Source organism: Cynara cardunculus (genome assembly GCF_001531365.2).
Source record: "Cynara cardunculus var. scolymus isolate 2C chromosome LG 13, CcrdV1, whole genome shotgun sequence".
NCBI lineage: Eukaryota > Viridiplantae > Streptophyta > Magnoliopsida > Asterales > Asteraceae > Cynara > Cynara cardunculus.
This window is the reverse complement of record NC_037540.1, coordinates 16842893-16857441: the sequence shown is the minus strand read 5'-3', so window position 1 is coordinate 16857441 and position 14549 is coordinate 16842893. Positions and strand designations below refer to the sequence as shown.

General features: G+C 33.8%; 1 protein-coding gene and 1 pseudogene across 1 annotated transcript; both read right to left on the bottom strand.

Annotated features, from left to right (window-relative positions):
- LOC112524831 overlaps positions 1-1218 on the bottom strand; it is a 14213-nt pseudogene extending 12995 nt beyond the window's left edge.
- A 3457-nt stretch (positions 1219-4675) lies between these two features.
- LOC112524830 (protein FAR1-RELATED SEQUENCE 5-like) lies at positions 4676-7531 on the bottom strand. Its single transcript, XM_025134777.1, has 6 exons — positions 6993-7531; positions 6654-6912; positions 6001-6570; positions 5432-5905; positions 4848-5045; positions 4676-4732 (listed from the first exon to the last, which is right to left on the bottom strand). The coding sequence occupies exons 1-6, from the start codon at positions 7529-7531 to the stop codon at positions 4676-4678; spliced, it is 2097 nt and encodes a 698-aa protein (XP_024990545.1).
- Between the last annotated feature and the right edge of the window lie 7018 nt (positions 7532-14549).

Here is a 14549-nt window from a genome sequence, read left to right as displayed (position 1 = left end):
CATGTCTAACCCTCATTTCGTGTTTTCAAAATATGTGTGCATGTAATGATAATAAGGGAAAGAGCATTATGTGAATTACTTCCCTATGTGCTTAGCTGTTTTGGAAGCATAGATGCTAGGATGCAAGAACATGTACTTTTAAAAATTTTGGGTTGCGTATTTTACATTATAGACTCTTGTATCAAGGACCTATGTGGGGGAAAACATGTATTCTATACATGAAATATGTGTTATATGCAATGTATGGATTTGGGGGTGTTACAGCAAGGCGCTCGAAGAGAGTCTTTCTCAGCTTCAACACTCTTGACCATCGGAGGAAGTTGGAGATGGTCCCCATAAAGTGTACACCTAGAACCCTGTAAAACCAAATTAGATCTACTCATGCTCCATGCCATAAAAGTCTTCTTTGGAGTCATATACATCTAAATACCCAATCAGCACTGAAATAATTGGTGCCCTTTCCATTTTTAGATAACGTACTCGTTTTGGTACCTACTGAAAGTGCCCAAATGGTCTAGAAGGTTGAAATAGTTAATGTACTTATGGCCAAATCTATTTATAAGTATTCATGATAGATAAGGGATGGAATCAAGATTTTATATAGTTTCTTAGGTTGTGAAGTAATGGGGCTAGGGGGATTATAAGAGAAAGGCAGTAATATTCTTCAATGCTCTATAAAAGCTTTTTGCTTCGTTACCTTTAGTAGAGCGATCCAGCAAGCTCCCTCAAGTGCTTGAGCAACTCCATCAATTATCACGACATCAAATGAACTGCCACCTAATTTTCGCGACAATGAACCTGTCAGTGTGGTTAGAACAACATCTGCATTTTTTTTATTACATCTGTCACAGCCAACTGCTGCTTCTTGCGCTCTTCTTTGGAAAGCATCTTGAGCTCCTTTCGAATATCCCTCTTCGTATTTCTTTCTTTAGCTTTCAACAATTTAACATTCAATGCCTGGAAGATCCATCAAGATGAGATGGAAGAACAAATTTCATGGTAGTAAAAAAAACACAAGAATAACATTCAAATAATTCATCCGAGCTGATTAAAGATTCACACATGCCTATAATTGTATATCGCTTTATCTATAATGATTTGAAATGAATATACCTGCTTGTGTTTGTTAAAAATTTGAAATGAAGTCCAAAACGGAACAGCTGCTATAAACAGATATGAACACAAACGATATCTGGAATGCACTCCTATGAAGAACATAACCTTGCGACAGGTAGAGTCATAGTATTTGTCAAATAAATATGTATATGATCATGTAGATGCACCTGTTGAACATCGCATAAAATGCGTAAGAAGAACACTACCTAACGGCAGCAGAAAAATAGTATCTATCCAAATACAAAAGTAAATAAACATGTATATTCACTCGTTGATAAATACATATATGCGTGTTAGTTGATGTGTAATTTGATACATAGTTCCTTGATAGATCTTATTGTTAAAGTTGTTGTTGTTGGGTTGAGAACTATGAAACCTGATAATGAAATCCAATATGAAACAACTGTTATATGTAGATATGAACATAAAACAGTTGTGCATGCCATAGTAACGATGTCCACTTATCCAAACTGTTCACGTAGCTTGTAAAACAGATACACGAGCTTCATCTCATGCATGATATGGATACTGTTCTGGCTACTGGTGTTTATATGTACAGTGGTTGCATTTAACTGTCAACAATCTATTTTCATAGTGGTTGTTCTTTTGAATCAGCTGCTTGTAATAAGTAGTGCCATGCTTTGATAAAATTTTTAATTTTTGGGCTGTCATAAAATGGTAATCTTCCAAATTTTATGCCATCCTATGTTCAATTTGATCCTACCATTGTCTGTTGAACATCCAGATATGTGAATATGTGAACATCAAACACACAAACTTGACTGCATGATAGTTGATGCTTTCACATACGTAATTATTATGTGTTTCTTGTGCTTTAAGGTTCATGCATTTTTTTTAGGAATGCATAATAATCATGAGAAAGCGAATTGCAGATCTGTGTTCTTCAAGGTCGGAGACAGACATGATGCTGCAATATTACGTGGAACGTTTTCCCGGTGACACAGCTTTTGACAAATTCAAACATCAATTATCAAGCATGTTTAAAGGGAGCATGTGGGAGTCCCGACAAGATCTAGGTCAATGTAGTGGCATAGCATTAAATAATGACACTCAGTTCAAAGATTGCAACAGGCTCAGTGGAACATGTTAAAGAATTGTCACTTGTTGAGGTAACACCTTGGAAGATGACCACCACATCCGATCCTGGTATGTTATCACCATTATCAGAATTCTGGACAAGCCCAACCGTGATTGCGGAAGTTGATTGGGCATCAAACGAGAAAGTTTCTCTCACATCAAAAGAAAAGGGAGTTTACACAAACCCGAACCCATCGGAAAAAGTGAAGCTTACATCGTTACAATCACCATTGGAAATTGTTGGGAGGGTTCGAAGTAGGAGTGTGGATGAATGTGAACCTTGGACCAGTAAGCATTGTAGACGGTCACAAACAGGTACTTTGATATCCAAGTTTCTTGTCGTATGTTACTAATGTCACCTCGATCCAATGTTTATCAAATATATATACATATATACACATATTATATGTGAAAAATGTTCATGACACGTACTAGAAGAATATTGTAGTAATATATGAACACATGACCCCCATTTTATGAACAGCAGGTGCATTCACTTACACAAATTTAGGTATATGAACACACATGCACATAGACATCATTTTGACAAGTATCATTAGGATAATGATGTGCGAGACATTGATTCTTATGTAGATATCGAGGCACCTGCTTTTGATTTGGGAATAAGTCCATCCAAGGAACAAGTTATTGCTTTTGTGTATGTAGTTCGATAGCAGGAGTTAGAGAACAAAATGTGAGATCTACAATGCCAAAAAGAGATCCAGAACTGAGCTTTAAAATGTTCACCATATGTTACACGTGCGGTCACGTTCGATGTGACTAGTGATGAAAGGAAGCTGCAGGAGTGGATATTAAGAGGCATTAGCGGGATTCTGTAAGTTTGATTGTCCAATTTTTATTATATATAGTAACAACCATATAATGTTGTCTTTTTGGATATTAATACCTACCGAATTAAACCTGTAGTGAGCCAGTTTTCATGACACCGAAATGGAAATCAATTACACGTCAGATAATGCAATCTCTTGCAACTTAGAGCATGGTTTGCAAAAAAAATTATAGACGGGTGGGCAATGGTTCTTAACCGAGAGGAAAGGTTGAGGACCAATGAGTCTCTGAGGCGCTATTTTGTACAGACAGATATTTCGGTAATATTATCTTCATAAACGTCCATGTAATTGCTATAGTAATCATTCATACTCTTCAATATACCTTATGCGTTGTTTTTTGCGCAGTTGGATCATATTATTAGAGATCAAGATTAGAATATTAATCAAAGGTAAGATAGTTTCAGGAAGAACATCACGAGGTGCATCGATAATGAGAAAGAATTGATTAGTATGCGTAACATTGATCTGGTAAATGTATTAAGTTTGTTACAAACTGTACGTATGCTCTTAAAAATTTCTTCAAATGGTATCATCTAGCCACGGCTTTTCAAAAATGTAGGTCTTCTTCGCGGTTGTAGAACCATCATTCTATTACATCGTAGTATTCGATCTAAAGCACCCATCAATATCCATAATAGACAGTGAGAATCGGGCTGGCAAAGTTAATGATATATATGGCTCTAGAACTATAGTCTTGGTAAATTAATTTAATGTTTCCTTATATTATGTATGAACAATATGGACATATGTTTAAGTTGTAATTTTTATTATGTATGCAGCAAGACATGATGATAATGCACCTACTGAAAGAGGGGCATGGGGCCTAGAAGGTATACGCGGAAATGGATCAGGATCATATCAAGACAAGTTGGCAATTTCATGAGAATACGGTTGACTGTGGTGTAATGTTAATGTGATACATGGAGACATTCTTTGGAGGAGATATAGTGAAATGGGACTGTGGTCTTGATAAGGAGAGCACGAAACAGAAGAGACAGTTGAAGGATCTCAGAACCAAATACTGTTCGAAAATGCTACTCAATGATGAGAATATCCGAAAGACATCTATCGTAGCTGATATTGAATGGTTCATTTTGATGGAGACATCGTACAATGCTAGAAAAAATCATGGTGTCCCACTAGTAGATCGGGGAATGAAGTAGATGTTAACTTCAGTTGTGGTGACACATTGAAGTTTCATTGTTTTTTGAAACTTCTACCTTTTGGTTATTTGTGGTAGCGTCACAATTTCAGACATAAACGCATGTCATGTTTGGTCTCACATTTTTGTGTTTGTTTAATTAAGTGATCATTGATGTTTGATTTAGCACCGGGTTGTTAGAAACAATGTGATCTTGCGTTATCATGACAATACACATAGTGTGTCACTATCTCATTATTACAGATTGTCAATATGACGTCATTTATACGTTGTATGTAATGTAAAACCTTACACCTTAAAATGATGATTAATCAGTCCTTATAAAACTCAAAGTATGAATTTATTAGGTGAATGAAAGCTGGACTCCTATCACTTCATCTTACCTTTTGCTTAAATTGTAAAAACTTGATCCCATATATTGCCTTTGTAATGATGCGATACATTTACTTCATTTTGACATATCAGGCAAGAGTTTTAGCACACTGCCTTGCAAAATATCCCATGTCTGAAACATAATGAACAATGTAAAAAATTAAAAAAAAAACAAGAAATGGTTAATTGAGCACATACATCATAAATTCAAACTTCTATCTTCAATAACACAATAAATTTCATAATACTGATGAACAACAGACAAATCCTAAAACTTTATTTCCATCAACTGATATAGCAATCAAGTTACTGTCAGCCACAATCAACTTTTGCAATAATTTTTCGAACAAATCAAAAACTTGAAAAACAAAAACAACAGTTTTATTCTCGAGATCCTCCAAAAACAAAATCTTGAACTTCCAAATCATACTCAGTAATCCAAGAACCTAATAATAGCCAATAAAGTACAACATTGTTCATAAAAACACAATCATTCAGATTCGGTAATTAGAAACAAGGCATTTAGGGTGGTTTTATTACTTTGTCTTGTAAATAACAAATAGTGCTTCAAACATCTATAATTTGGAATGAAATGAAACATAGATGATATATGCCAATCGTAATAAGATATAATCTGAAATTGGCGCATGACGAAATGTAAGATTGACGACAACAAAGTACACCGAAACGATAATATTTCAAAGTATTGGAATACTAACTAATCTATCAATTCGGGGCAATTGTGTGAGTCACGATTGGTACGTTGGCCACAGGTCGCACATTTCCGCCGTGTTTTTTTGCTTACAGACTGTATTTTCTCAGACACACTTACCAACCTTTTACCAGTACCACAACCCTTGTTTCTTATTCTAGATGGTGGTAGAATGTCCACGTCACCTTGTATGGAAACACCAAGGTGATCTCTAATCGCATCCAACTTTTGTTTGGATGGGTCTTCATATGGTACTTCTTCTTTGATATCAACCATGAATTTGTTGAGAGTCTGTTCCAATCTACACAATATAGATTTATCATTCCGGGCGATACTTATTATGTCGTCGACTTTGGAGTAGACATCAATTATACACTTATCCTTCTCCGTATCCACCTCACTATATTGAACTCTGGCGGATTGTATCTGGACCGGAACTAATTTTTGTTTCCATCGACGTAAAACATATTGGTTCGGAATACTATCAACTTCATCGTTTATTAGAACCTTAAATGCATGATGACACAAATACCCGTTACGCGTGAATAGATTGCACTCACATTCAACCGTGTTGCCTGGGTAATTACGGGATACCTACAATAAATACATTAGTTTACGATAAAACAAACAGGTGAACTTAAATGAAAATAATAATAAAAACATTAGTTTATGTGTAAGGAATATAGTACCAGATACGTTGTGTTGCCAGATGATTTCTTGTTCTTGTGGGTTATGATGAACGTCTTGAAATCACCCTGACATTCGACCGTCCCTATACCACAGCACCAAACGGCCTTCTTTATTTCCTTTTGGATGTCAAAGAACACATTTCGACTGTATATACCTGATGCGTGACTTTCTAAACGCAAAGGGGTAAACAACTTTGGATAAATGGTCCTCGTTATTGTTTCATGCACAGCTTGTTTGTATCTTTGTTTCTCTATAGCAATGTCATAATTATTAAGAAATTGAACCAAATCAAACCAATATGATTTGTATATATTAATATACGAATTCGAACTCTCAGATCTTGATGTTGTTTTCATAAGACCAGACATAGGTGTGTCCTTATAAAATGTCGGAATCCATGATGCACCGATGTCATACATTTCTACGAACCACGGATCACCACCTAAATTGTATTGCTCGATCATCTCTTGCCACTTGGTCTCAAATTCCGATGGGCCAACATGTATGTTCCATACGAGCTTGTTAATAACTTTATTGAACACAGGATCTTGATTTAGGGCGACACTAACCTACGGACATATCGATCTCAATATGAACCTATAAACATTCACCTTTACATGGGAAAAAAGACGGTTTACTAAAGTGTACTTACTTTAGAAGGCACTTTCTTCATGATGTGCCACATACATAGTCGGTGTTTGGCTTCCGTAAACACCAACGGAATAGCTTGCTTCATTGCCGAACATTGATCCGTAATCACAGAAACTGGTTGCTTCTCATGGCATTTTAGAAAAGCTCTTAGAACCCATGTAAAGTTTTCAATCGTCTCACCACTTATTAACGCGGATCCGACAACAACGGAAGCTTTGTGATTGTCAACCACCAAAAAAGGAACAAAAATCATCACATGGCTAGAACATAAAAGAACAGTTATAAAATGATACCGATGAGTAGCCAACTTAAAAAATTTGGTTGAACCTGAAAATCTTACTTGTTGGTGCGAAACGTCCCATCGAACGAAATTACATCACCAAACTCTTTGTTGTTAATTCTAGCTACCTCATCTGCCCAGAAAATGGCACTCAACTTCTGATCATTGCACTTGTACTCGAAAAAATAACCGTACACAATATCTCGCCTATTGGATAATTTATTGATCAACATCTTCGCGTCCTTTTTCCCAACACAGGCAACTTCATCTCTCTTAAAATTCTTAAAGTCGATCTCAGAACATCGATTGTGCTCAAATCCACCATTCAATGTCGTTTGTATACAGCGAGCCCTTATCGCACTGACTTTGTAACTCGAGCTATTTAGAACATTTTTGAAATTCATAGACTTCATCTGTCTATTTTTTCTTGAGAAACGTCTATCATTAGTATTGAATAACGCATGATTATGTGCCTCAACAAACTCGTATATCTCATAACATGACCTATCCTTTGTCAAATGAAGTTTTACACATGTATTGCATCTACACCGTTTAAAGTTCGTATTACGGTATCTCATCTCGCTAGACTGAATAGCCATAGAATCTAAAATCTTTTTATTTGGTGTTCCCTCCCTATTACATACAAACCATCTTGTTTGTAGGTCTCCGTTCTTGTTTTTTTTTTGGCATGAAGACGAACATCAAACCCAGCATTGTCCGCATACATCCTGTACATCTTTCTGCTTCATTTATATATACGAATTGTAAGTTGATATTTGGTTTAAGCTCGTCAACAACCTTAGGGATAAAATACTTGCTTCCATTTGAACACTCTCCGACATCGTACTCCGTTTCATGTTCGGAAGGTGTAAGCATGGGAACACCTGTTGATACCATCATATATTGTAACTTCAATGAACATCAATATTACATAGTTGGGGTAATCAACTGCAACAATGATAAAAATATATTTGTTTGGTTCGAGGTATATTTCCTTGCAATAAATTATAATGACGGAACCTGATTCAACTTATGTATCTTATATGATTTTCTAGATAAGGTTTTCTGGCTTCATGGTGAATCAACTCTAAATGGAAGAGAAATTAGTTTTTTGGCTGGTTACATGTTTGTATGCTTTGTTCACCATGTCATGATCAAATATGAGCATATCGAAGATGGTGATGATTAAGTAAACATAATCATATTGTGATAATAATTAAAATAAGTAAACTTAAGATTCGAATAAGAAAGCCAGCCCCTGTTTGATGAAGCAGCATCCAAGCAATCTCTATATAATCTCTTCTCTCCATTGAACAAATATGAACAGTGGTGATGATTAAGTATATATTATTGAAAAATTATAAACCTATAAATAACAACTGGAGGACAATGTTTGCAATTATTAACACAAATCGACGTACACGACCGACCATATTCAGCTTTTCAACTTTTGTTAACATTTCAAATTGGTCGTGTGTAAACATATGAACATTAACATGTCATGAACAATTTAATTATGAAGAACGTGTTTATACAAGTGCGGGATCAACAACTTGAGAATATATATGAACAACCATACAAACACAAATCGTGTTATATATTACCTTCTTTGTGTTAGGAACGTCATTATAGCTATATGAACCCTTGTGTAACTTAAGAACAGAAATTGACACATAACAACAGGTGGTATGTACATGAACTTAGTGTGAACATATCAACATAATAAAATGATGAAAATAGTGACCGTATGAACACATATATGATGAACACTTGTGAACACGATATGAACAGGAATTCAGCAATGGGTGTAGATGTGTTCATCTTCGTCAATATGTGTTCATCTCGTGCTCATATAGCTATACTTTTGTTCCTAAAATAAAGAAGATATCATATAACACGAGATGTGTATGTATGGTTGTCTGAAGGTTCACATTGCTGAATTTATGTTCATATCGTGTTCACAAGTTGAAAAGTTTATCTTTTCTGGGGCCATGTTTAAAGTTTGGGGCTCGATTCTTATTATATGTGCAGTGTGTACATACCTCAGATGGAGATCTTACTATTGATTACTTGAACGATATATGTCAATTATTTGCTAGTCTTAGTTGCCCATTTTCATGTTAGTTTCATTTAAATTGATGTATGTTCCATTTGAAGAAGTTCCAGAACTTGTGGCTAGTCGCAGAGTGTTCATCCATAAAGGATATGCATATGTTGCCTTGAATCAGGTGCATACAGTGTTCCTACTCATTATTTTGTTACACTAATGTAGTACAAGAGATAATTTCTTAATTAATGTTTATGATCTTAATTGGATGTTCTCTATAATTTCTACTACATGGTTACTGTATCAATAAGATTTACCAGCTGCTCAGTTTCTACTTCCCAGAAAATGGACATCCATAATTTCTACTTCATAACCTCTATTGTATGAACATGTGATGCAATTAAAGAAAAAAGCTATCAAGGCAATATGAATTACAAAAAACACAATACATCATAATGAACATAATTTCGATTAAAACGAGTCTAACAAAAATATTAATCCATTACCAAGACATTCGCTTTGGTTAATTTCTTCACTTCGAACCATATTAATCTTCTCAATGTTGTCGCTTTCTTTTTCATTGCGTTTATCCATATTAGCTTGAGCGATATCGATGATCTTACTACCGTGTTTCCTCTACGAATGAAAAACTTATAAAACAATAAACATGGAAGATCAAGATTAAAAAAAATAAAAATATTATAAATGCATATTTTTTGGGATTTTATGATTTGTAACTCCCCATTAATTGTTTGGGAGTTACATAGCCAATCAATTTACTGAATTAGCCTTGTAATTAAATTGTGAACATGATAAAAACCTAATAGAAGAATGTAATTTGATTGGTTGACATGGTTTGCAAAGTTAACACAAAATTTTTGGTTAACATTTGATCTTGTCTATATATATAGGGATCTGTTGAAAAAAGTCTAATTCTTAGAAACCGTGTAAACCGATTTCGATCAATAGGAAAATTCCTTTATTTTTTAATTAAATTTAATCATTAAGGGTTGAATTGTCATTTACATTGTTTTGTATTAAATATGGAAGTTATTAAGAGATCTTAATTAAAGAAACGTAATAAAGAAAATGTTAGAAATGGTAATATGTAAATGTTTATTTAATTTCGTATTTTAAAAATTAAATATGTTTATTTATGTTATAGGTCTATACGTAGTAAGAATATGAAGATCAAAAGCTTACATTGATTGATCCACAAAATCAGTAACAGATCCTAAACAGAGATTCATAAACCGGTAAAACTATAAATATTAGTGAAACAGATTCATGCTATGAAACGTGTTCGGATTGCAAAAACTTTGTCGATGAAATGGGTGAATAACGAAAGTGAAACCATTTCATAATCGTTAAGAACATGTTGTGTAATTAGCAAACAGTGAAACCATTTCATAATTAGATTGAAACGGATCCATCTACCGAAAACATGAAAATGTCAAATGTCTCATCTAGCATTACGTTGATTTGTGTATTAATGAAACTGTGAAACCATTTCATTCATGAAATCATTTCATCTATGGTTTAAATCGTTGCATAATATACTAGGATACAAAATATATTCTTGGATAATATTGTTTCATTATCAACAATTGTTGATGAAATCGTTTCGTTTTTTTCCCAGGTTATCTGGTTCACTTAGTGGTTATTGATTTGTATGGTATGGTGGATGCAGTATTTTTAGGTGTTATAAGTTGTGAAACAGGTTCATGGAATGGTTATTGTAAACGGTTGAGATGTTAACGTTAAGAACATGTGTTTAATAGGCAAACAGGAAAACCATTTCATAATAAGATTGAAACGGATCCATCTTCTGAGAAAATGACCGATGGCTCCTCTAGAAAGACGTTGATTTGTGTATCGTAAAAAATGCTGTGAATCATTTCATTCGTTAAATGTAATAGTTAAAAATATTGTTTCTTTATTCAAAATGGGGTTGATTAAGAAAACTGATGATTATACCCGATTTATTGATATAGACGGTTTCACAATTTTGCCCTTTTTTCAATTAAAAAATAATTTTTTTTAACTTCCTAATATAAACTAAACTAATCTTGACCATTGATCAAGAAAATGGATGAATGAAATTGGTTTATATGATTTATACAAATGATGACGGTTTTCATTTGATCGCTCCTCTCTCTCTCTCTCTCTCTCTCTATATATATATATATATATATATAAAGAGAGAGAGAGAGAAGTGTTCAAATAAAAACCACTCAATTTGTACAACCGTGAAAACCTCATTCAACCAATCATAATTTTTCATTTTGTTCATTTTTTTGTAATTATGAGAGGTTGATTAACCATTTTTATTGTGGAGGGTGTTAATCATGGATATTAACATCTTCATTATTTTAATTTTAGAAAAATACATGAAACAGTTTCATTAAAATTTCATTAAATATTATATGAAACAATTTCATAACCATATATGAAACAAATTAATCAAAAAAAGTATTATATGAAACAATTTCATTAAAAAAATTTCATAAGATTAAACAATGAAGTCGATGTATGAGGGTGGTTTGTACGGTTTGTACAAATATGGGTGGTTTTCATTTGATCGCTGTTAGGACTGAAAATCAGTATATAATTGTATTCGTCTTGAAAGTTAATTTTGTCTATAATTATGTAAAAGTCATCGTGTTTGACTTTTCTTTAGAATAGTTTGACTTTGACCTTGTGTCTTGTTTGACCCTATAAATAGGGTGATATCTTGTAATTTTGTGTAGGAGCCATATTGTAAAATCATTTTTACGTATTGAAAAGTTTGACTAGATTTGTTGTGTTGACTTTCTCTCTTTACTCTTTCTATGTTCTTGAATGAAGATAATCAGATCTGCCATGAATCTATGAAGCTTTATGAAGATTGATCATTAAAGAGGACTCTCAATTGGTATCAGAGCTGATTTGCAGGAAGATTGATTGAAGAAATTATCAAGATCTACACAATTTTTTTCTGGAATTTCAATTTTTTTTTTTTTGTTCTTGGTTGTTCATTTTAGATCAAATTTTTTTTAAAATCTCTCATCTTATGGATGTTTGTTGTTAAAATTGTGATCGTAGTGTTTGTTTTTACATCATGATTCATTGTTTTTCTTGTGATTTTGCGTATTAATCATCGTTTTTAGAGATTTGAAGAGATTTGTTTGTTTTTGAAGTTCTTCTCGTTTTTAAGAAAATTCATAAAAAAAAAGTTAGTTTGATCCATTTTTTTCTAGAGTTTTTGCAAGTTTTTGTGTTTGAGTGTTGTTTTGTATTTTGTTTGGTCCACTTTCTGTTTGAATATTGTTAGAACATTCATTCTCACAGGTCTCATACCATGCAGTAGGAAGTTTGAGCAGATAAAGAAAGCTTGAGCGATTTAAGTTGCTTTTGACAGGTTTAAGAACAGCTGTCTTGACTGGATTGAATCTGTGAGCTGAGCGATTTAAGCTCATCATCCTGAGCGATTTAAGCTCATCATCCTGAGCGATTTAAGCTCATTCTTGACTGGTTTAACAGCTTTGAAGTGACCGGATTAGGTTCATTCAGTGAGCGAATAAGGTTTTATACATTGAGTGGTTTACAGCTGGTGTTGACTGGATAAAGAACTAAACTTCAGATTTATAATGCATGCAGGGACCGGATAATAGAAATTGTACTTTGTGCGATTTAGCTTGCTTATCACCTTGTTAACTTTTTCAATCTTGGTCTTTGTGCGATTTACATCCAAGTAGTGACCGGATAAGGAACTAAGTTGACAGTTTGTCTTTATGCAGTGAGCAGATTAAATGTACAGACTTGACTGTGTTTTGAAACTGTTTTGGATTACAGCATCTGTTGAGTGATTAACAGTCAGCAACTTGAACGATTTTAGCTCTTTCTCTTGACAGCTGTGAGTAATTTACAGAATATCTTGAGCTGACCGGATTAAGAGGCTGTTAGTTTTTGAACGGTTTCTTGACTGCACATTGAGCGATTTAAGCTCAAGTAATATTTGTGCGATTTATTTCTTTATCAGATACCTCCTGAGCAGATTTATTTTCAGCTGTGAATTGACTGCTATGCAGTAACCAGATTTCATTCATGCAGTAACCAGATTAATATCATGCAGTGAACAGAAAGCTTGTATAGTGAACAGTTTTGTTTGAGCGATTTACAGCTTGTATTGAGCGGTTTATCTCTTTGTAATGAGTTGTGTGAACTGTGAGTTGACTGTTTTAGAAACAGTGTTGACTGATTTAAAAGTCTTTTATTGCTGCTGTGTGTGAGCGATTTATAGTGTGAGTGTTTTACAACATTTGGTTGAGCGATTTACTGCTGCTGTGAGTTGACTGGAATTCATTCTTGCTGTGAATAGACTAAGATATTCATGCAGTGAGCGATTTATCGAGTGTAGTGAGAGGACTCGATCGGATAAGGGACACAGTTTTGAGCGATTTAACACACCATTTTGAGCAATTTAAACTTGGCCGTGAGCGGGTTTGACCGGATTCTGGCTTACAATTTGAGTGATTTAATGTTAGTGTTGAGCGGATATTTGAGCGATCTAGTGTTAATGTTGAGCGGATATTTGAGCGATTTAGTGTTAATGTTGAGCGGATATTGAGCGATTTAGTGTTAATGTTGAGTGGATTGAAGAAGAGTATTATCGACTATAAAGATAAATACATAAACATTTTTGTGAGAATCATTCTAATGTGGAATTTATTGCAAATTTACAAAACGATCATAAAAGAGCATTGGAAAGAGTTGAGAATGATTCCAAGTATCAAATCAATAAACTTGAAAATTCTTTGGATAATGTTAGAAATTTTTTTGATGAAGAATTGAAAATATGGAGTAAAGCTAATAAAAATCTTTTCAACAAACTCCAAGAAGTTCAGAATGAATTATGAGTTGAAAGAAATTCTTCAGGTAGAAAGAATGATGAAACTGATGACTTGACTGATAAGTCTCATAAGTCTGAAAGTGACCTGATTGAGCTAAGAAAGCTACTGAACTTAGAGAAAGAAAAAGGTTTTGAAAGCGGAAAAGGATTTTAATGTTGAAAGGAAAGTTTTGGAGAAAGAGAAGAATAAGATTATAGAAATTGAGAAAAGATTTTGTATTGAACGTGAATCTTATGAAAATAAGATTAATTCTCTTGAGCTGAATGCTAAATTTCTTTTAAATCAAATTTCAGATTTTGAACAACTTATCATCTTGGAACGAGCCAAGGTTGATAAAGAAAAGAAAGAGGCTGAACAAAAGCAAAAAGCTCTAGATGAAGAGAAAATGTTGTTTGTTCTTGAGAAGAGAAATTCTGTGAAGAAACATGCTGCAATTGCCAAAGAGCTTACTGAGAAAAAAAAATGGCTTGACATTGCTTTGGAGAATGATAAGGGAAGTTCAAATGAAGAAAGAAAGAAGTTTGAGAAAGAAAGAAAAGTGTTTGAAAAGATGAAGAAAGAATTAGAAGRTAAATTTTTGGATACTTCAAAGAAGTTGTCTGATCTAGAGACAGAACTTGTGTCTGAATTGAACATGAGAACTGAACTTAAGAAGAATTATGATTTAGTTGCTGATGA

Bases quoted from the DNA above. Each gene is read 5' to 3' on its own strand.
- LOC112524830 (XM_025134777.1), bottom strand. From the start codon at position 7,531: ATGGCTATTCAGTCTAGCGAGATGAGATACCGTAATACGAACTTTAAA. The intron at 6,571-6,653 runs GTAAGTACACTT...ATATGTCCGTAG, and splicing joins TGAAGAAAGTGCCTTCTAAA to GTTAGTGTCGCCCTAAATCA. The intron at 5,046-5,431 runs GTAAGTGTGTCT...GGCTATTATTAG, and splicing joins GTGGTACTGGTAAAAGGTTG to GTTCTTGGATTACTGAGTAT.